Source organism: Pteronotus mesoamericanus, unplaced genomic scaffold, assembly GCF_021234165.1.
Source record: "Pteronotus mesoamericanus isolate MK-2021 breed Mesoamerican mustached bat unplaced genomic scaffold, CSHL_Meso_final contig_263, whole genome shotgun sequence".
Lineage (NCBI taxonomy): Eukaryota > Metazoa > Chordata > Mammalia > Chiroptera > Mormoopidae > Pteronotus > Pteronotus mesoamericanus.
The window spans coordinates 5,803,455-5,827,600 of NW_026555112.1; the positions used below are offsets into that span (position 1 = coordinate 5,803,455).

At 37.8% G+C, this 24,146-nt stretch overlaps 1 protein-coding gene across 3 annotated transcripts in view; it reads left to right on the top strand.

The window, feature by feature from the left end:
- SLC41A2 (solute carrier family 41 member 2) overlaps positions 1–24,146 on the top strand; it is an 87,999-nt gene that overhangs the window by 48,764 nt on the left and 15,089 nt on the right. For 2 of the 3 annotated variants that reach the window (XM_054574597.1, XM_054574596.1), the window contains exons 8-10: positions 3,147–3,226; positions 9,839–9,970; positions 11,110–11,258. In XM_054574597.1, coding sequence (XP_054430572.1) covers positions 3,147–3,226; positions 9,839–9,970; positions 11,110–11,258 — 361 coding nt within the window. Of the gene's footprint in view, positions 1–3,146; positions 3,227–9,838; positions 9,971–11,109; positions 11,259–11,634; positions 11,746–24,146 lie in introns of those variants that run through there. The other variant, XM_054574598.1, reaches the window with a different exon arrangement.

A 24,146-nucleotide genomic window follows, 5' to 3' on the forward strand; every position in this document is an offset into this window, starting at 1 on the left:
AACAGAATGCTTTAATAAGGATTGAAAAAAACAGGAAGAGCTCTTGGAATTTAAAATGTACAAAGAGCAGAAACAAAAAATTCAGTAGAACAGTTAGAAGATAGGGTTGAGGAACAATCCTGAAAAGCAGAACAGAGAGCGAAGAGGTAGACAACTGGAGGCAAATAATAAGGGGAGGAAATTATCAAGGAAGTAACATAAGAAAATCCCCCGGAACCGGTGATCATGGGCTTCCAGCTTGAAAGGGCCTGCCAAGGACCCCGCATGATGAATTGGAGTAGGATGAACTTAAATCAAAGCACATTATTATAAATCCCCAGAACTTCCAGAATAGGAAGTATTGGGAATCAGAATGATGTCCAGCAGCAACACCAGAAGTGATTCCTTCAAAATTCTGAAGGAAAATTATTTTGAATGTAAAATATGGTGACGTATTAACCAAATGTAAGGACAGACTCAAGAAGTTTTCAGACATGCAGATTTCAAAATATTTGCTTCCCATATACCCTTTCTATAAAAGCCAATAGAAGACAGTTTTATCACAATGAGGAAATAAGATGACATAGGAATGAGGAAAGCATACGGTTCATTTTTCTGTAATGTAGGCTGTTTTTTCCCTGGAGGATGCAGGCAATAGGATCCTGTGAAGTGCTGGGACTTGGTCGCAGTCCACAGACTAAGACTTCTCGCGGTGGCGGGGGGGGGGGGGGAGTGGGGGGTGGTGGAAGGGAAGGCAGGGACAACAGCTGTGCCAGGCCTTGCACACAGCGGGCCAGGCAAGCAGGGGGCAGGGGGCTTAGCAAGGAATGTCACTAAGAAAGGAAAATGGAATTGATTGATTACCTGCCTGAGAAGTTTGACTGTGTTTACAGGCATTTCATGAACTCTGCTGCAGATTTGAGGCTGAATTAGTACTAAGGAGCTAAAAAAGAAAACTAAGAAAAACAGGAGACAAAGCAAAAAGGACAAGTGAGGAAATCTAATAATATGCTGCACTGTCAGTTGTGAATTATGATCCCATTGTCATAAAATAGTAAAACCTAAATGTTTTACCCGAGCTGATAACCAGGTTGTCAGGATAGGGAGAGAAAGAGAATTTGAAGGGACTGAAGTAAAGAGGGAAGGGTGAGACTAAATCCTCATCTGCCATAGTGGATGTTATTAATGTTTAAAATTAAAAATCAAGAAATAGTAGAGGCTTATACAAGATGGCATAGAATGGGAGAACACATTTGCCGATACATCTGATAAGGGCTTAATATCCAAAATGATAGAAAACGTACAAAACTCAACACCAAAAAAAACAAACAACCCAATTAAAAAATGGGCAAAGGACCTCAATATATACTCCCCCAAAGAGGACATACCGGTGGTCAATAGACATGTGAAAATATGCTCAATGTCACCAGTCATCGGAGAGATGCAAATTAAACCCACAATGAGGTACCATCTCACACCTGTCAGAATGGCCATCATCAACAAATCAACGAACAACAAGTGCTGGAGAAGATGTTAAAAATAAAATTTAATAAAAGTGAAGAAAGATACTTTTATAATTTAAGGTTTTATTTTTATGTTTTCATTCTGCCTTTTTTATTTTTTAGAACTAAGTTTTATTTCATGAATGTGGGAAATTTTATTTTTTAAAAATATACATGTTTAAAAATGTCTGGGAGGCTATTACTAACATGCGTACAGTATAACTCTGAATGATATACTACAGTTGATTTTTCTTTTTTTGTTTGTATTTTCTAACTTTTGTGTAGTAAGTTTTATTACCTGGGTAACAATATTTTAAAATATTTTTTAGCAAGTGTTCATTATATGTTTACACTATTATCTATGCATTTTAGCAGGGAGATTTATTTTTTGAAACATAACTGATTTTTTATGAATAATATATTTTTTAAAAATCATGCTTAAAATATTCAAGTATTTCTAAGGATGACTATTTTTGGATTTTATAGTGGACCTTTTAATCAGGACTCCTCAGTTTAGGTATATTAAGCTGTTCATTTATTATACTAAAGACTTAAAAAGATTTAATAATTTCCTAATGTAAACTATCAAGTAGTGGTAACAATCTTTGATCTGATATTTTGACCATTAACCCATTCTGTGATAGCATATAGTTCATTTTCTGTAATGTGAATTACATTTTCTTAGAAGATTTAGGCAATGAGGTTTCATGGAATATTGGGACTGGCAATGTTTTATTGTACGTAGATCAAAAGACTGAAGTTAACCAATTGATAATGGTCTTGGAAGCTTAAGTCTCTCCACTCCGTTGAGACATTGGGAGTGTATGGGTGGCACTACATATGTATCTGTATGTTATTTTTCCAGACCTCTGTTTTCAAGATCAGCTCTTTCTATGGCTGTAACTCACTTTTAATTTACCAGTGGTAAGACATACCCTAACTCTATCTAGTTTTAACACAATAAAAATCATCCCTTTACTGCCTCATTTCAAATATGAAGATACTCATTTAAAAATTATTTTTAAATTATAAGAGCAATAATGCACATGATTTAAAAAATTTAGTAAGTACAGAAATATATAAATGACCATTATTCTCCTCTCAGTCTCAGCCCTAGAGATAGACATTGTTAATAACTTCTTGTATGTCCTTACATACATTTTAATGCTCTTAAAATATATGTTTTTCTTTTTTACAGTAACATATCTTGGAGATCAGAAAGAACCCTGAAATGTGGGACTACGGCTTATGCCATGTTTTATTTTCAACATTTTGTTATCGACATTTTTTCCCAAGATTTTGTTTATTTGTTTTTAGAGAGAGGGGAAGGGAGGGAAATGGAGAGAAACATCAGTGTACAAGAGAAACATCGATTGGTTGCCTGTCTCATGCCCCCAGCTGGGGACCTGGCCCACAACTCAGGCATGTGCCCTGACTGGGAATCGAACCAGTGACCTTTCAATTCTCAGCCTCATGCTCAGTCCACTAAGCCACACCAGCCAGGGCTTGACACTGATTTTTACTTTGAATATTTTTTATTTTATTTTTTAATATCTAAATATTTTATATTTAAACATAGGGCTGTTTCTATAATATAAAGAATGGCTTCAAATTTGTACATTTCTTTTCCTCTTCTCTAAATTATATCATTTTTGTATCTTTCAGCATTGGAGGCCTTATTCTGGACACAACTGTATCTGATCCAAACTTGGTTGGGATTGTTGTTTACACACCAGTTATTAATGGTAAGAATTAGATGTACTGTTTCACAATGATACCAAATCTCTATATACTCTTAGATGCTAATAGGAGCCTTAGGGCTCAGATTTAACGAGGGCTATCCACACATCCCCATTCATTCTTTCCTAATCTCCAGGTTGCTTCTCTCAGTGGAAATGACATTTCCTTTTCTCAGTATGCTGAACACATTGCTGAAAAGAGCTGTTTCTTAACCTTATCATTATGTATTAGTTTGAGAGTCTGGCATACCTGATTTTTAAGGGTAGTGAGGCAAAATACAATGTTTCAGTTCAGGTACTTTGGGCTTATCTGCTGTCTTGTGCTGTTTTATTGCTGCTATCGATTTTTGTGGATAAATTGGAGTTAGCTCAGTTTACGCATTGCTTGAGTCACTTCAGTCCATTAAAATCCATCATTTTCCCCCAATAAATTTAATAAAAATTTTTTAAAAAAGACAAAAAAAGTCCATCATTCCTCTGCTGGTCTCTTTAAATCTACCTTATGTGTTTTCTTATCTATAAAATGGAAATTACAATACTTAAGTTCACAGGAATTTTTATGGGTTCTGTTTAATAAGATAATTTTAATCCAGCCCTACTGGATTTGGGGCTGGCTCTCATTAATTGGATTTTAGTGTAGCCAAAGCCAATATAACTTAAAGGTAATTCAACCTGGGGAGAAACATGTCACAGGATATACTATATATTTAATATAAATTACTTTTGTGTATTTATATATATAAGAAACTGTTATATGAAGGCAAGTTCTCCAAACCCTAATTTCATGTTTAAAATTCCTACTCTACAGTTACGTTTTCGTATAGCATCAGAATGACCGTGAACAAATTTCCCCTACCAACCCTCCCTCCCAGTTTTCCCGGTGACATCGTTCTCCTCACCACCCACCCTTCAAGTCAGGGAGGCATCTGATTCAACCATGCCCTTCATCTTCTCTCAGTGGACAATGACCCAGCGTTGTTGATTTGCCCTTTACCATAATTTACTCGTTCACTTATGGCAAAGAAGCATATGTCAGCGCTCTAGTCTGCTCACGCCTCACTCCAGACATCGTGCAAGTAGCAAAGTAGCCTTCCCACTCACTCCCTGTTCACCGCAAATGAAATGTCACTATCAACTGGTCTTAAACTTTTTTTACTACATGTCTTAAGATGCCTTAAACTTTTTTTTTTTATTACATGTTTTAAGATGATAAACAGCAGTGGTTTCCCCTGCGTATCAAATTCAGTTTGAAATCTTCTGCCCAGCTCCCAAGGCCCTCTACCTGCTGTCGCACACGTGCGCCTTTTCCCTGGATTATTCTACCCGATTCCCATGTCGTGGCTCTACAGAGTTCCAGCTTCCACTGTCTGGAATGACTGCTGCTTCCCCTCCACCTGTTCAGATCCTCTTCAGTGAATATTAGTTGATGAATCTGCTAGCAGAAAGATTACATATTCATGATTGCTAGAGCCGTATTGTCCAACACTTCACTGAGAAATTGAACTTCAATGACAACAATTCATGATTAGTAAGGGTTTAATAAATATTTCTCTTATTTCATCTGACATAAACAATTCTAGAGCTTTGCAGTATTCCTTTTACCCTGGATGGTGGGTACGTGGGTTTTGTTGTATGATTCTTTGTAGATTATATATGTTTTATAAATATTTTTGTATTTATTGAATATTCAGTACAAAACAATGAAAATCTTGGAAGTAGCACTTTTAGATTTCTTGTTAAATGGCTGACTGTGAAAAGAATGGAATAAGGGTAACACCTAGGAGTTGAAATGAGGAATTTTCTCCAAGATAGGAGAGATGTAGATATGTTTATTGGCCAGGGGGCAAAGCGTAATAGAGAAGGGAAGATCGAAGGCATGAGATTGAGAACAATGAGGCAGCAAGGCCCATGAAATGATGGACTACCAGTAGCCTAGGAAGGAAAGGATTAGTTTTTTGTAGTAAGAAAAGGAGTCCTCAAGAGAAATGGGGGAAATACAGGGGCAGGGCCTAGGGGATAGAGACTGAGACAAAGGGCCTTACTTACAATGACAGCCTTATATGTCCCCCAAAAATAGACAGGTTCATTTCTCTAGGGCAGTGTTTCCCAACCTTTTTCATGTCATGGCACACATAGAAAATTATAATTTTGGGGTGATGCACTATGGTGAAAAAGGAGGCCACTTGTAACCTCAGGCCTAGCCTGCCCCTGCAGAGCTTAGAAGGTCAGTATCTCAACACACCTGTAACCCGTTCAAGGCTTACTGGTTGGGAAGTTCTGACCAAAGGCAGTGTTTCTCAACCACTTTTTCATGATCACACCTTGAAAGAGCCATTTTAAGCTTTTTCACCCCCTAAATTGTGCTTACCCATGAAATTTTAATATCATAGATACCTTGTTTATCCATTTATGAATTGTATGTATACCTACTCTGTATACATAAAATGAATAAGATTATGTTCTGTTCCCCCAAACCGATTTCTGTCCCCATGATCTAACTGTAGCCAGTGTGGCTCAGCTGGTTGGAGCATCATCCTGTGAACCTGAAAGTCATGGGCACAGTTCCTGCTCAGGGCACACGCCTGGGTCGCAGGTTCGGTACCCAGTCAGGCCCCATGCAGGATGCACCAGTTGGTGTTTCTCTCTCACATCGACGCTTGTCTCCCTCTCACTCTCCATTCTTCCCCTTTTTCTACAATCAATAAGCATATCCTCAGGTGAGGATTAAAAAAAAAAAAAAAGAATTCATGATCTAGGATAATGGAGATGGACACTTTGGAGACTTTGTCAGTCATTCATTGGGTTGTCTGCAAGTCCACTGGAAGAAAGTGGCAAAGGGTAATGAAGCAGGGACTTGGGAAGGGAATGTGCTTAGATGAAAGGGTGTTCACTATGAGGGGTAATGTGTAGTAGTTCTGAGAAATATGAAAAAATGGAAGCCACATGCCCCCCACCCCTTTGCAGTTCATGAAACTAAAAGGGTAATTCCTGCATGTGAGTTCTAATAAGGAGCCATGAAAGGAGGACAGGTGACAGTGCGGAGGTGTGGTGAGGTGGTCAAAGTATGCAGGGGTGTATGGGAGACAGGAGAGTCGCTGTGCTGTTCATTAGAAGGGTTTCCTTTCTAACAGAGTGAACTTTCACTTCAGGTCCTTGGGGAGAGTCAATGAATTCTTGACATAATTTGAAATATATTCTATGACATGAGTGCTAAACATTTACTGGAACCCTGTATTTCTAAATTTAACAAAACATGAAGTTGGATTTTACAGCAGCTCTTAGATAAAGCTGCTGATGATTTATCTATCCCATCAAACTTTATGTTATTAACTGAGCTTATTCTAGCATAAGGCACTTAAAAATTGGGTCTTGTGGATACTGAATTAGTGGACACTCTCAACTAATTATTTATATATTGACAAAGCTGTTTTTACTTATGTTATTAATTTATGTGACACAATCTTCACATGCTCTCCATTAACTTTAGTAATGTGATTAGTCTAAAGAATTTAAGCAACTTCAAAGAAGTGCAGATAGAATAGCTCTTAGTAGAAATATATGTATATCATGATCACAAGAAAGGGTTTTTCACATTAAAGAAAGAGCTATTCCAAGGTAATAATTCTGCTATAGTTTAAAAATATAACTGATCATGATGAGATCATAATGGGGTTTCAACCCCATGAGAGGTTAAAACTAAAATAAGTTCCCATACTAATTACGTTTTTTACTTTAAAATTTTATTCACCTTATCTGGAAAAATTCTACCAGACTCTCCCTAAAGTCCTGATTCATTTTATTTTTAGTTTGATGTATTTTTAGTTTGGTGCAGTTTTAACACCCGTGTGTCTGTGTTTCCCGGACCAGTGAGTGAGGCAGGTCAGGGAATGGCAAGGAAGAGGAAAATGACAAGTGGATTATTTATAAGAGTTTATTTGTATTATCATCTCTGCTAATCTGGACATGGTAATGAAATGATAAAAGTACTTCTATAAAGTTCTTTGTGGTCCTTTAGAAGAGACTTATAGCTAATCATTAGTAGCCTTTTGTTTCAAATTCAATTATAGATAGAATAGATATTCTCAGGTTTAATGGCTCATGCTTTCTGCATTTGCATTGAAGCCTTCTGTATCTAATAAAATACTAAATCGAACATTACTCCCAGGAGAATGCCCAGAATACATGAAGTTGAAATGGAAACCACCCTTTATGTGTTCCTACGGCAAATATCTAACATTGAAAAATGTATCTGAGTGCTCTGCATTACATATAATTATGTATAATTCTTAATATTCAATTCTCCTTTGGGGGGCTCTAAAGAGAAACAATAGATGAGCCTTTACAATGTCCAGAAACTGTTGTGTCTTTCATGTATGACTTATTTTATCATCATCATCATCACCATTTACATTTGTTGAACCTTAACCATGTTCAGAAACTGTTGCATCTTTCATGTATGCATTATTTTATTCAATTCTACCTCATATGAGTTAGATATTAAATTATTATTTTACAGATTACAAAACCGAAGTTCCAAGAGGTTAAACATAATTGAAGTCACAATAAGTGACTGAGGCAGTTTTCAGACCCATATCATCTGAGCCAGCGTGAACTCTGCAGGGGACAGAGCTAAGCATTTATGTGCCTTAATTATTCAACCTAGTCAATGTGACTTTGTTTCCCTTTCAAACACATTTGAAAAGACATTTATTTTCCTTTAGAAAAATTTTCAGAACTTCCTGGGATGCATTTTTAAAACATTTTTATGAAACTGTATTTTATGTTATTTTAAGCATTTGCTTTTAATGAAATTTTTATTTACTGAATGAGATGTGGTGAGGTAATTGTGCATATCATAAATTTATCATGAGATGCCAACCTTGGATTGGGATGATGCTCTAACCAAATGAGATACCCAGCCAGGGCCTTATTCCCATATATGCACTTTGGACTATAAGTGTGCCTCTTAGGATTGCTTTAGCTGCATCCGATGTGTTTTTGTATGTGGTGTTTAATTTCCATTCAATTACAGATGTTTTCTAATTTTTAATATGATTTCGTCTTTACTCACGTTATTTAGATACATATTATCTCAGTTTTCAGATAGTGGGGGCATACATCAATTTTTAATACAGGGTTTCTCAGTGTTGACACCACTAACATTTGGGGTCAGATAATTTCTTGTGTGGGGAGTTTCCTGTTCACTGTGGGATGTTTAGCAACAGTTTATGCCTAGAAATAGGCAGGCTTTTTCTTCTGTGAGGTCAGCAGTAGGGAGGATTGAGCCAATCTAGTCAGTAGTTGAGTTAGGTTTTTTTTTGGGGGGGGGTGTTAATTATACGTACCTTTAGTGCACCACTGATTCCAAATTTCCTTATTGATGAGCTCCTCCTACCTTATGCTTACTGTGAAGCCTGGATTTACAATAAGCCTGCAGCATGGAATGCTTAATAAATCTGTGCTCTGCTCCTCTTCTCACAGTTGGCTGCTGATTCTTGTTACTTGGTGCAAGGCATGGGATGGCGTTTGGGATTCTCTTGCACTATTTTCAACCTTAGGCCTATATCACCCTATGCACTTGGTCCTCAGAGGTGAGGCTTTCTCGATGATTCTTCCTCTCCTGCTATTGGCGGTCAGACTCTGCCTGGATGGGCTTGAGCAAGATTTTTCTCCCACTCCTTTAGCAGCAGTCAGCTTTGCTTCTACTTTTCCTCCAGTGGCAACTGATCTTTCTCTGGGATCAGGTAGCAGTCCTGTTCCTTCCGCACCCCAGGCAGCTTTTGCTTCATATGACAGAGGGTTTCAGAAATACGTGTGATTCTTACGTGTGTGCCACCAATATTGGTTGCTTCACATCTTCTGCCCTGCATCGTCTGCCTCACAAGCTCTCTCCCGGGGGAGGCCTGGAGAAATGGCTGGCCAGTGAATTTGGACTCCTTTTGTGTCTGGGCCTCCCAAGTATGCTGGCCCACACTCAGCATTTAAGAATTTGAGATTCTCAGTTGTTTCATCCCTCTTGCTTTTATGACTAATGCCTCTTCCATGTTCTGTCAAAAGAGAAAGAGTTTGGGTGTCTTATCTCACCTTGGTGGGCGGGGCTGGGAGGTAGGGCTTGCCAGTCTTTGGGTTTAATTTTACCTCTTGACATCAATTCTTCTCAGAGTGTGTGAGAGCATAATTTAGACTAAAAGGTGAGTTTCTTGAGGTTTTTTTCTTCTTAGTGCTGTTTATGGATTTCTTTAGTAACCTGAGAAGAAAAGTATCAGGCATTGTCTATCTGAATAAATCTAGCTTATTTTCCCTCTCATTAAGATAATAGACATGATACATATTGTTACCTAGTTTTATATCTTGGTCTTGATAACTTTTAAAAATGACTTATTTCGATCTGCTTTCAGACCAGACAGTAACTCAGATTTGAAAAAATAATGAAAGTCTTCCATAACAATTTTTTTTTTATGCCTTTGGAATATCTACCTCAACTTAAATAAATCAGCATTTCAGAAGAACTTTTTGTTTTATTGGCCCCGGATGTGACATAGAGAGGCTTACAGTTATTTGAATTTGTGCAGGTTGTTTAAAACATGAAGCTACCTACGATGTTTTCCCGTGTTTCAGGTATCGGTGGTAATTTGGTGGCCATTCAGGCTAGCAGGGTTTCTACCTACCTCCATTTACATAGCGTTCCAGGAGAACTGCCTGATGAACCCAAAGGTTGCTACTATCCATTTAGAACATTTTTTGGTCCAGGTATGTGCTTGTGAATTTTTATATATTTTATTTCAAGAATTATTCCACTCTGTGAGTGTAGGCGGACGTTTGTTGAATACGTAATTTGTTTGCAAGTATTGCACAACTTTTTTATTTCTGAGCGCTGAAGAGATTTTAGATAGAATAGATTTTGTTCATTAAATCTCAGTGAGCAAAAAAATCATTTGTATAAATTCAGCAACTGCTGAAGAACTTTCTATAATTTTTCTCTTTTGTCCATTTCCCTGAGTCATCTTGTTTATCAGTCAGGAAAGAAACCTCATGGACACAAGCAAAGCAAACATTGTTAGACAGATGTACTGTCTTTCCTATATTTATCTTTTTGGCATTTCTAAATGTAGGCATTTAATCCCAGACAAACAGGATGCGGGAGGATAACCTCAGTTACAAGGAATAATGCATTATTTATGCCAGCCAGACATGTGATTACCAAAACACTAAAACAACAATTTTACTTTATTTCATTATATTTTATATTTTATTTATTTATTTTTAGAGAGAGGGGAAGGGAGGGAGAAAGAGAGGGTGAGAAACATCGATCAGTTGCCTCACACGCTGTCAACCTGGGACCTGGCCTGCAACCCAGGCATGTGCCCTGACTGGGAATTGAACCAGCAACCTTTTGGTTTGCAGGCCAGCACTCAATCCACTGAGCCAAGGCAAAGCAACAATTTTAAACCTCATAATTCTTGTCATTGTTTTTCTAATGAAAATCAATTGTTGACTTTTGAATGAGGATCAGAAATGCCCTGGCTTGTGATATCCATGAAAGAACTCTAAAGGAAAAGTAGAATGAAAACATTTCACTACTTTAAGAATTTTTTAGTTTTTCTGTTGTCTTTCCTTAGTTTTTAGGATAGATATTAAAGCCTGACCAATGTTCTTAATTGCAAATGTTTATCAACCATCTTTTATTTAATTAACATGTAACATATAGTGAGAAAATTTCAAAGAATTAAGTGAATTGTAAATAGTTGAAATTTATTTTTAACAATTGAATTTTATGTGATGCTGTGTGGTGTAGTAACTAAAAAGTAATCCTCAAATTTTAATAACTGTGACCTATTATTAATCAAAATATGATTTTGTTTTAACAACTTTTATATTTTATATTATAGGAGTAAATAATAAGTCTGCTCAAGTTCTACTGCTTTTAGTGATTCCCGGACATTTAATTTTCCTCTACACGATTCATTTGATGAAAAGTGGTCACACTTCTCTAACTGTAATCTTCGTAGTAGTATACTTGTTTGCTGCTTTGTTACAGGTAAGAGTTAAAACTGCTTATAATCTTTTTTTATGCTCAGATTCATGTAATAGTATAATTATGTAAATGTAAAGGCACATGAAATATTTTAACATTTTAAAAATTAACTTACCGCCTTCCTATTGATTTGATCTTCTTTAAACCAATTCCTTAGGGCCTGTTTTAATATGATCTGATCAATAGAACCTTTGGATTTCCTGTTTCCTGGATTCCATGTCTTCCTGTTTTTCATTCTCTTGTTTTATATGAATACATCTTCTAATAAATTCCTGAGAAAGAGTGCATTGGAGGAAATATTTTGAGCCTCTGCATGTTGTAAAATGCATTTATTTTTACATGGGTATGTTGACTGGATGTAGAATCCTGTTTCTTCTAGGATTTTGAAGATGTTGCTTCCTTGCCTTGTGATTTTTCCCATTACCTTTGAGAAGAATAGCAGAGGCCATTCTCACTGCTGATTTCATTGTACAAAACTTTTCTCTCCCTGGAAGCTCACAAGATCTCCTCTTTTCACCCATTGTTCTTAAATGTCATTTTGATGTGCCCTGGCTTGGGGTGGGGGTGGGGGGCGGTCAGTGTATGTATTTTTTTAAATTTAATTAATTAATTTTTTTTACAAAGGCATTTAGTTTATTCTCCTCCTCAGCGTCACCGATGTTCTCATGTTCACATTTCCCAGCGCGCTGCTCTCCTTACAGTAGTTAATGTGCGGTCTCACAGGCCGGGTAAGGGACGTTGGGTATATTTTTATTGTTTTGGGGGCATTGTTTGGGAATCTAAAAATTCATGTTCTTCAGCTGTAGGAAAGTTTTTTGAATTACTTCTTTGGTCACTGTCTCTCTCTTTCTGGAATCTTACTAGGTTCCTAGAACTCTCACATTAAACTTCTTATTTTTTATTCTCTATATCTTTATCTTTTTTTTCTTCTCTTTTTGGGAGATTTTTGTGCCTTTCTGAATCTTTTCTCTGTTGTGTTACTGAAGTTTCTGGGGAGAGTAGAGTCGAATGCATATGCTCAACTTGTCTTTACATGAAGGTTGTTACTTTTGAAATGTAAGGAAATTGCCTTTATTTTCAAAATATGTGCTCAAAATAATACATTTACAAAATTTTAAAATTAAATAGTACACAAGGGTTCTTACCTTTCAAGCAGACAGTCACTTTGAAATATTTTAGCAATTTCTTCTGGTATTATCTGTAAGTTTTAAAGTGATATGCCTAAATTTTTAGTTTTTTATTAATTTCCTTTATTTAGATTTTTGCTAATAAAAGTTGAGAATTCAGAGACCCTATTTTTGTGTTACTTACTTGTGTTTCCCCAGCACCTAGCCCTAGCCCTCGTGTTCAGTTAGTGTTTGTTAAACTGAATGACTGTATCTTGCCAGCTCTGTTTACATCTGTATTTAGGTCCCAGATAGCCTAGGGAAAAAAACCCAGAAAAATCTAAATTTTCTTCTCCTTGCTTTCAATAAACACCAATTTTCTCACTGTCACTGATACAGGTATTTAAAATAAAAAGCAATGAAAATAAAATACAGAACTTCACAAATTCTATCAAAGTTAAGTCGAAAGTGTTAAGGATTTACTGAACTGTTTAGAGATGAAATGACTCGGTATCTAGGGAAAGCACAAGGTAGGGGTATTCTTGTAGATAAAGCAAAATTGGTCATGAGTTGATCATTGTTGAAACTGAGTGATGGCACATGAGAGTGGTATGGAGTTGGCTTGTACTCTTCTGTGTACTTTTGTGTATATTTGAATTTTGCTATAAAAGAAACTTTAAGAGTTTTTCAGTGCATATGAGCTTTCTAATTTTGGTCCTGCGTTTATTTCTCATGTCAAGTGAAAGATAGAAAGTCAGCTTGTGTTTGAAATTGTTTGGGACTTGGAATGGTCGAGTTCGTGTCCAATTTGCACCCTGAAATCATTATGTCTCAAATTATGTTGTTCAGGTATTTATTATGGGTTTTGCACTTAGAAGGAACCTAACCAATGTGTTTTTGTTATGTGATGTTAAGGGAACTGAACCACAGACAGTAGATGTGAGGGATTGTTCTGTTTTACGCACGTTCTTGCCCAAGGCCCAAGAGCAGTCAGAGAAGTTGGAATTGGCTCAGGCCTGGTACTCAGTTGGTTAGAGCATAGTCCTGATGCACCAAAGCTGACGGTTCAATCCCTGGTCAGGGCCCATACGAGAATCAACCAGTGAATGCATAAGTAAATGGGACAGCAAATCCATGTTTCTCTCTCTATGTCTAAAATTAATTTTAAAAAACAGAGTAGTTGGAATATGTCAAGGCCAGAGTAATGTGCAAAAGGCATTCATATTTAGTACCTGATCAATCATATTACATTTTGTTATTTTTTTTAGTAGTGGAGATGAGTTGGTACCAAGCTGACCACCCTGTATTGCCCATTATACCTCCTGAGCCATCAGTCAGGATTTATGAGATTGCTGGCTATGGTTAAGGGTATAATTGTTGACATTAGAACACAACTTTTCATCTGTATCAAATTAGCCCATTGAACCTACAACTTTGATTTGCTGGAACCAGAGTGCACTCTCTTCTACAAACTTAGAGACAGCTGGGTTCCTTCTCTCGAAGCACTGATTTCTTCTGCCTTCAATATTACTTACTCAGATGTTCCATTGACTGCCTAAATAAAATCTGCTAATTTGTAAAATCAAAAGCATAATATGGAATTCTAGGCTGTGATGGACCTTGTTGGGATTCCATCTAAGATGTACAGACGGGAGTCTGTTCTTCAGGGTTTTCTGTCTCTAATTCATGCCTGCCTTGTCCCCTACTGTCTTTTTCAAGGATGTAGTACCTTGACTGCATAATAAACCTGAGAAGGTTCAAAGATAACTATCAATCACATACACAGGCTGGCAATCTCTTGAGCCAAGAAGGAACAGCAGTACATTGTGATTCGTTTTCCTATTTTATTTAAAGCCTCTACTAGTTCCCCTTTGTGTTAGAAATACTTTCTTTGTGAAAAGACAAAAGCATAGAGTTTGGATGACATACCCTACAAGAGGCAAAAAGATGGAGTATGTTGACATTTTTTTTCTGAAGTGTCTAAATGGGAAAAGAAAAATGAGACTTTTCTAGCCCTAGGTGCCTATTGGATTCCAACAAAGTGTTTCATATAATTGGTAGATGGTGCAAACCCATTCTAAATGAAATTTTTAGTTCCCTATTTTGAGATGTGTTCCTTCAGAAAATTAGCTACTCAAAAAACTACAGAATTCTAGCAGCACCAAGTCCTACAAGAAACTGTGAAAGTTTGGTTGTAGAAAAACATTGCTCCTGGCTATATCTGTTTATTTCACATGGGAGAGAGAAAATGTTTCCTCTAAATGGTGGAATGACAACAAATTCTCAGTATGTAAAATTAAGAATTGTAAATATCAAGGTTTTATCAAATATATAGTACATATAGTATTCCAAGTGCTGTGCTTGCCACTGTACAAAAGAAATAGGAGACATTGTCCCTGCCCTTTAGGATCTTCCCTTAGCTGTAGGAGATTAGAGTTAAATGCATGGAATCCTTAGCTAGGAAGGAACCTAAGACAATCTCCTTACAACAATAGAGTCTTCTCCCTCCCTCACTTCAGAATCAAACTTGGTGCCTGTGCCTGGCTTTCATTCTTTAAAAGTACTTTAAAAGATTTTTTTGGGGGGGCATGGTGTGTGTGTGGGGGGTAATCAGAGTATAGAGTATAGCTGATGAGAAACTTAAAGTAATGTCAATAAATATGAAACTACTCTATAAAAAATTATCATTGAATTTATTGCTACTATAGTAAAGAAAATTTCATATATTATCATTGTAATAAAACATACATCCCAGTATTTTTATACACATAACGCAAAGTAATGGGTATCCTAATCAATGTTCTTTGAGACTCAAGTCACTGAAACCTACTGGCACTTGCTTACACAAAAATGGGAACTTCCCAAGAAATAGAAAGCTAGATATGGAATTGGAGGGGGAAGGAAGACATTCCCATCTTCAGAGGGAGAGAGATAGAGACCTACAAAGCATTCTGCCTCCACCACCATGACTCCCAGGCTCCTTTACGATGCGTAATCTTCCATCTTTACTTGATTTGTTCTTTCTTTTCTTTGTTTAAGAAACACTTGATTTTTTAAATTTTATTTTATTTAAAAAAAATTTTATTGTATTTTTTTCCATTACCATTTAATCCCCCTGTACCCCCCTCCCCCCAGCAATCACCACACTGTTGTCCACGTCCATGAGTGCTCTTTCCTTTTTGCTCAGCGCTTCCACCCTCTAATCTCCCGCTCACTTAGCTGTCATCTTGCTCTCTATCTACAAGTCTGTCTATATTTTCCTTTTTAGTTCAGTTCATTTTCCACATGAGTGAAATCGTATGGTGTTTGTCTTTCTCTGACTGGCTTATTTCACTTAGCACAATGTTCTCCAGGTCTGTCCATTCTGTCGTGAAGAGTAGACTTTTCTTCTTTTTTATGGCCAAGTAGTATTCCATTGTGTCAATGTCCCATAGTTGTTTTATGCACTCATCCACTGATGGACACTTGGGCTGCTTTCCATATCTTGGCGATTGTAAATAACCCTGCAATGAACATAGGGGTGCTTATGTTCTTTCAAATAGTATTTTAGGTTCCTTCAGATATATTCCCAGAAGTGGGGTAGCTGGGTCAAAAGGCAGATCCATTTTTAATTTTTTGAGGTATCTCCATATTGCTTTCCACAGTGGATGCACCAGTCTACATTCCCATCAACAGTGCAAAAGGGCTCCCCGTTCTCCACATCCTCACCAGCACTTGTTTGTTGATTTATTGATGATGGCCATTCTGACAGGTGTGAGATGATATCTCATTGTGGTTTTAATTTGCATCTCTCTGATGCTTTCTGCATTGCACTTCCATGGCAAAACTCTGCCCCACAGGCAAACAGCATGAGTTCCATTCATGGGGACAATGGAGCAGTGTTTGCTTCTCCATGTCCAATTCCAGCTCTGAAAGAGCTAACGTGAGTGGTCCAATCCGGGCCAGGCGTCCAGTCCTAGTCCAGTGCAGTGTTGCCGGGAACAGGGTCATGTAGTCACAATGTGGTTGCTGGAAACGAGTCTTAACAAAATAGTAATACTTATACCTTTTATTAAATATAATTTAAAAAACAGATGACTCCTCGATTACTAGGCAATATTTGTTGTTAAATTTTATACTTATGTGTAAATTGCACCATCTCGTATTTCCCAACAGGTTTTTATTCTCCAGAAAAATTGTTTTCAGCAAATCCCAAGCCCACCCTAAGTGAGCAAGTGAATGCCCTGCATAATAAAATGGGGTATTGGTTAGTATTGATTAATGAATTTCTAAGAAGTGTTTGTGTTTTAAAAATAATAGTTCATGGTTGTTTTAAGACATATGGTTTGTAACATGAACACGGCCACAATACAAATAGTGCAAATGAAGAGCAAATATCTTCCATTTCTCATCGCGTAGAACATGCACGGGATGGAAGTATGGTTCACATGCTTACTAAAAGAAGCATTGACAAAAGTGTCATTGAACACTAAAGTTTAAAAAAAGTATGGACAACATCGTAGTTCTGAAGTCACAGTCACGTGATACAGTGTAATTATTTTAACTATGGAAACATAAAAATTAATGTTTCTGCAGAAGAAAAGTATTTATGAGACAGACTGTCATCACATACAAAGGACAAGGAAAGAAAAGGTAAAAATAAGATCCCAATGCGCAGAAAAACATTGGAAAAAGATCAGAGCTCTTTAGAATAAGCCCGAGCCTGCGTTTCTGCTGTTTTTTTTTTGTGTCCTTAGTTAAGTTTTGTGACCTCTCTGGCCTTGTTGTTTCCCTCCCCGAGAGGGCTAAGGCAGCGATTTTCAACCGGTGCGCCACAAGAATTTTTAAAACATGCGGCACCTGACTGTTTAGTCAGGGGCACTGACCTCTTTTCCCCTAGACTGTCAAATTAAAAAAATGACAACAGCCAACGCAGAAGTAGTAGTCATCCAGTGTGAATGAATCAAAATTTTACCCTTTTTTTTGTTGTTGTTGGTCAGATCAGCACAAAATATATTTTTTGGTATGCCACAGAATTTTAGTAATTAGTTTATGTGTGCCATGAGATGAAAAAGGTGAAAATCGCTGGACGAAGCTAATGTGTATAAAGTACTTGGTAGAGTTCCTGGAACATAATAAGTTTCCAATAATGGCAGGAGCTGCAGTTTGTCCTCATTATTGTCATCGGCATTATTATTTTCTTCCTCATTATTGGAGCAGGTTATTCAATGCCCTGAGGCTTTTTTCCCTCTCCTCACTGTTCACCCTCCCTTCAGCCCTGGTTCTGGACCGAACTCTTTTCTTGCTCCTCTGATGAGTGACCTAAGCTTCAGACACCACCCTTTCATTGCTGACTCCCAAACTGGTATCTCCAGATAAATGTTGAAAGGACATCCCCCCGTAAACATGTCCAAACCAAAATTCCTCATTTGCCCCATACTGTGTCCCCTATCAGTAGGCGTGGTCGACAAGAAGCCATCAGTGGGTACAGTGAAAACTGAAGTAGTGTCCACAAGCAAGGGTCCCCAACACTCTCAGCTTTCGGCTCCTGACCCCGGGAAGTCCCAGCGGGAGGGGGAGAGGCTTCCTCCCCGAGACTTGGTATTTCAGGGGTCTGGCTGGCTGCCCCCAGCAGCCCTGTCACCGGTGCCTTGCTCCTGGCGAGTCCCTGCAGTGTCACAGGGAGACTCGGGACTAGGGACAAGTATTCCTGGGACCTAATTCTGGTCACTTCATTACTCTGTGACTTCAGCCACGTCACAGCACTGTTCTGTGGCTTAGCTTCCCCTCTTGTATTATAAGGGTGAAGGTACTTTGGCTAAGGTAACCATATAATTTTCATCCAAACCAGCACACTTTTTGAGAATGAAAGGGAGCTGCTAATAGTCAGAGTGACAAGCGGAAACCATTGCTACCCTAGGCAACCCAGGAAGTACGGTGACTCTAGCTGCCATGCAAACCCCCTCCTGCCTTCATGAAGTACGATTTTTGTGGATTCCTACTCACGCAATAAATATGATTTGTTACAAAGCATTGTTGTACATAATTAGTCATATATGTTAATATTAAAAGAGTCTGGTAACTAAAACAGTATGTTAATGTTAAAGTCTATAATTACTACTAAAGTAATATTAATTTGGCTTTTATGGTTAGCCAGAGAACCCAGGCAATATGTAAAACATTGTTTTCCCGAAAAGTTATATTCCAAGTCTAAATAGATAATTTTGAATTGGTCTGTTTTTTAAGTTTAGAAACCATCTATTCTTAAGGGATTTTTTTGCCTGAAACAGACTCCTTCAGGTCCTGGGGTATACTCTGTGACTCCAATATCCCTGTATTTTACCCAAAAGTCTGTAATCAACTTGTTTTGTCATGATTTGACCAGTTACTTTATCGTGTTCAGTTGTGTCTCCTCTTGATCTGTGACTTTTGAGAAGAGTACTGGTTTTCTTATACATGAGCCAGTTTACCTCCTATCACCGAAGTCATTTCTTCTGAGAAATTTTCATCTCTTTTTTTTTTTCTTAAGGTTTAGTGATCTGAACAACTTTTCATATACAGACACATACATATTTCAAAAATTACAAGAGCAACTATTTGTAGAGCACATATTGTGAACCACATCTCATTCTAGGCACTTTGCAGAGTCCTCACAACAACCCAGTGAGACACTTACACGACTAGCGCCCTTAGTGAGGGCCATAGCTTTTAGGATGGCAACTTCCGTAGGCACGAAGCTGTCTCTTCTCTCTGGTTTCGCTGTCTCTTCTCACAGGGTTTGCACAGGACCTATGCCTCCTGAAGTCAAGTAGAAATCCAGTCAAGGACATAAATAAGTGCTGAGTGTCCTGAGAGGAGGGCAAAGTGCTATGGAAGTTCAACAATGGGAGAGCATTTTTCTGTGTGGAGAGGGAAGTTTTACAGTGGATAAAATTTCCTGTTGTGGTATCCATAGAAACATGTCATTTCAGCAAAAGGGAGTAGCAGTAAGTAAATGAGAAAGCTCAAGGTATTTATAGAAAATAGTTAGAATTTCTGGAGCACAGGGCTTATGAAAGAAAGTGATAGATAATAAGATTGAAAGCCACAGGCAAGATCGTGAAGGATCTTGAAGACCAGAATAAAGAGTTGAGCTTATTCTGCAGAATGAGCGTTTTCAACCCTTTCCCCCACTCCCACCACACGTGAGAGATGTGATACATTCCTCAGATGCACGGGGGCAGTATGTGAGGGCTTGGGCCCTGGTTTCTACCCCTTGCTTCCTGGGCAGCGTGGGCAAGGTGACCTCTTGGGGACTGTGCTTCCTCATCTGTATAAAGAGGCTCAGAATAGACCTACCTCATGGGTTGTTATGAGGATGAAAGAGATAATGCATTGGACATGCTATTATCATTTCATTATTTTAATATCATCATCATAGTTGCTGTGGATTATGGGAGCAGTGAGTCTCTCACAGTGTCAGCGAGAGGGTCAGACCTGATGGAATCGTGCTTTAAGAACCCCAGCCATGCTTCTCGTACCCCATTCCGTGAAGCTGTTCTTCTAAATAAGGAAGAATGTAGTTATATGGGATCCTGGAATAACCATGCAATAGCTAGCAAGTCAGTTGGCTTAGCCTTGGGTGAGTGACTTAATTCCTTCAGGTCATCTTGTTCTTGCCTGTAAAATGAGAGTAGTGATTCATCCTTGCATAGTAGTTGTATGTGTAAATACCTGGCACATAGTAGGTCCTTATTAAATGGTGTGGTTATGTCTCTTATATTTTGATACTGACTCAAATCCTATTCCCAGATGCCATCTCAAAGGAAAGAGCTAACCAACTAGGGGATTTTAGCAGTTGGCCTGACCTCACACATATTCTCTTTTCACTCTTCAGGATTTAAATCAACTGGATTCCAGGGTCTCTTCATTCTTTCTGTGTGACTAACCCTGCCCCGTCTTGTCATTGTTTCTGTTAGCTTGGGTTGAGAGAAAAGTGTGAAGAGAATGATAACGGAAAAATGAAGGGAGGATCTACAGTTCCCATAATTTTTTTTTTCTATTTGTAAAACTGTCTACTTTAACTTTAGGAGTTGATTCAGTGATTACCTTAAAGTAGGAAATTGAAACAGGTGAATTTTTGAGATTCCTTTTTAGCTATGCGATTGTGTTTTTGTGATACAATAGTGTGACTATGCTAGTATAGCTTAGGTGATGGGGTCTTAGAATTGAGTTTCCAAAATCCATATTTATGATTAATTCTCTAGATAGGTAGGCTTAGGCTCCAAGCCAGTTCTGTACAAAGATGAAAGGGCTGCCTGCCTCATTAGAGGCACAGCATCCTGGATCCCTGGGCAGCAAGTCATTGAGAAATGGAGCTCTTTGCAGTCTTGTCAAGTCTGAATAAGGTGAAGATAGGACCAGAGGAGCCGAGCCATCTTTTTCTAGCACTCTGGCTAGGGCGTTACTGCCTGCACTCTGAACCCTGCTGAGATTGCAGACATGACTTAGAGGAATTTTCCCATCATCTACAAAAAATCTTACAGCATAGCTATGTGAAAGCACTAATTGAAAAGCAGAAAAGCCATTACTCTTTTTTTCCAGAATAAAATCTCAGTTGATTGTTATATTCACCCCTAAAATACTGACCTGAATGATTCTATAATTTAAAATTTTTAGTTATTTTAAAAACATAAATAGTCAGCACCATGCCACTTTTTTATTTTAAAGCTAAATATTCGCGTTAGTTCTGAATAACATTAAAGCTAATCTAAATTATTTTTGTGCCCTCTAGAGATGTGTATGAAAGCAAGACTTTATCGCGTACGTTAAAAGGGACATTTAAATATGTCAAAGGATGATGAGACCATCATTCAGTAGCAGAAATAAAAGACAAAGTTGAATTTATTGCTGTTATAAGGGAGTTATGCTGGAATCAGGCAAAATCTCTCCAAGCAGAGCAAAGTACTGATCTTATATAGGGTTTTAGGCAAGTGCAGAGTTCAGGGATTGGCAGACGTTCAAACGGATAAGTTGTTGTCACCTAGAGCAGTATGGTTCCTTGGGTGAGACTACTGTTATTTGATTGGTCCTTAGAGATATACACATTTCTTGGACTGGATTTGTTCCTAATTGGCTACTTCAGAAGCAAAAGCTGGCATTGATTGGCTGGTTTTCTAAAATGTGTTTAATAAGGCAAGTCATTATTGATTGAATGGATTTAAAACCAGTTCTGGTGGCTTCTTGTTACCATGACTATGAATAGGCTTTTCCCAGCTAGGAGTGTGAGGACTTTTTACGTTCTCAGTTTCAGCTTTTGTTCTTTGCTCAAAGCTGCAGAAAAGAGATCATTGAGGATTGTCCAGACCTTCACGTCTGCGTTGATTCTTCTTGAAAATGGGTTTCATTTGTGAAAATCTGATTTTCAGTTTTGAGACAGTCGGCATAATTTCATGTATTTTGCCTTTGAATCATTTAGTGAAACATCTGCTGGGACAGTGGCTATGTTGAAGCATTGAGACACTACACAATAAACATTAAATGACTGTGAGACAGACAAAAGTAGAAGTTACTGTAAGAAGGGACTAGAATAAAAGGGGGTACCCCCAAAAACCTGGAATTTATTTATTTAAAAAATTGTGTATTTATTCTTGCATCTTTAAACTTCACTCGCCTTCAAAGTACTCTACATTTGATGCAGTACACCTATTGAGACTTTTTTTCCACTGCTCAAAACAGTTTTTGAACTCGTTGATTTTGATGCCTTTTAGTGCTTCTGCTATTTTTTTGTTCCACCTCTTCCACAACAGCAAAACTTTTCCCTTTGAAGCCTTTTTTTCATCCAGGGAAACAAACAAAGTCGCTTGGGGTGAGAGCAGGAGAACAGGGAGGGTGGGGTACAGGGGCCATACTGCTCTTGGTCAAAAACTGCTGACCACGCAGCACGGAGTGAGCAGGTACGCTCGTAAATCACCCACCATGAAACGGGCAAATGTGTTGAAAGTCTTCGAAAAATTCGCTGAACCCAATCTCAGCCTCTCACAGCAACGCCAGCTGGTGCAGCGATACAGGTGGGCTCCTCGAGCGCTCGCCTCGTGGGGGAAGCCTGTGCTACAAGGGGCCCGCCCTTCGGAAGAGAATTCTGGCCTTTTTGGGTTCCCTCTCTTATATTTCACCACCATAACCATAACCTAAGATTTTTCAGGTGTGACCAAGAAAACAAGTCCCAGTGATTTCCCAAGTAGTCAAGCTGCCTTTTCTTTTAGCTTAGATATAGATTGTTTGTTTCACCTGTAATGTTAATTCAGTTGTCACATGAAGTGTTAGCAATGGTTTGGGTTGGCCAAAAGAAAGTCTAAAACCATTCTATTTTCTATAACTAGAACTATTATTTTGATGGTCTTGGGTGGAAGCTGTCTATTTTGTGTGGTCATCTCTTTGTTCTGAGAATCTTGGATTAATAGTCAGCTTCCCTGAACCATCTGTTTTGGAGGTGCTCTGGAGAACCTTGATTTAGGTTCTCTAATGGTGTTACTTTCCAGTTCTGCCAGGGTCCCTTCCGTTTTTCTCTAGAGGACAGCAGAGGGTATCGCTAATTCAGGTTCATTCAAGGATTATGTTTTTTCATCATGATAGACTCAACATCCATCCCTTGCCTGGTACAGTAAATATTTGTGAAATGAATATTTAGCTTTATATCATTCTTGGATCATTTTAGGTATTTCTCTTGTTTCTTGGTTTAGATTCTGATCTCATTGAAAGCAATAACTACGTCTTACTCTTTTCTGAATGCTCCAGAAAGCTTCTCATAGTGTTTTCTATGTTAGGTATAAATAAATACTTGTTAAATTGGATTCAAGATGTATTGAGAGTAGTTTGGGTAGTAGGGCAAATACTTAAAAAGGTTTAACTTTTCATATATATTTCAAAGACATAATCGACATGCTGGAGAGATGCAACATGCACATAAAACAATTTGAAGATGATGCTTTTTTAAAAAAAGTATTATATGTCCTGACCAGTGCGGCTCTGTTTGTTGGGTGTTGTCCTACAAAGTGAAAGGTTGCTGGTTCCACTACAGGTCAGGGCACGTGCCTGAGTGGCGGGTTTGGTCGCTGGGGTTGGGGCACATACGAGAGGCAACTGATGGACGTTTCTCGCTCACATTGATGTTTCTTTCCTTCTCTTTCTCCCTTCCTTTTCCTTTCTCTAAAAATGAATAAATAAAATCTTTATTAAAAAAGTATTATATGCTTAACAAGTATAAATAATATATTCTGTAAATAACTACTTACATGTTACAATAAGGTAGATATTTAACATCTTAGCCACTTAGAATGCTAAATTTAAAAGTTATTTTTGAAAATAAATAAAGCGTCACAAAGAAATTCTATACAGCAAAGATAATGAATGATTTACAGCTTTATGCAACAATATATTCCCAATATTGTGAATCTCACAACCATAAGGTTGAGCAAAAGAGGCAAGACACAGGAAGAGCACATGCTATACATGATTACATTTATATTAAGTACAGGAAGAGGTATTAACAGTTTAAATGAATGAATGAACAAAATTTGATAACTGACTTCTGCCAGAATAGAAGTGAGGCAAAGTAGGAAACAATACCTTGTGCCTTTTCATTCAAAAACTGTTTGGTGGGGGATACATTCTTCTCCCACCCCTGCCTTTGACAAGCCACTGACTGTCCTTGAGTACCTCATTTAGAGGGAGAATATCAACTAATATTCTTTTGTGTCTTTTAAGTGTTCATCAATATGTATTTTATTTATATTATTTAACCCTTTTAGCAGTCCTCTGAGATCTG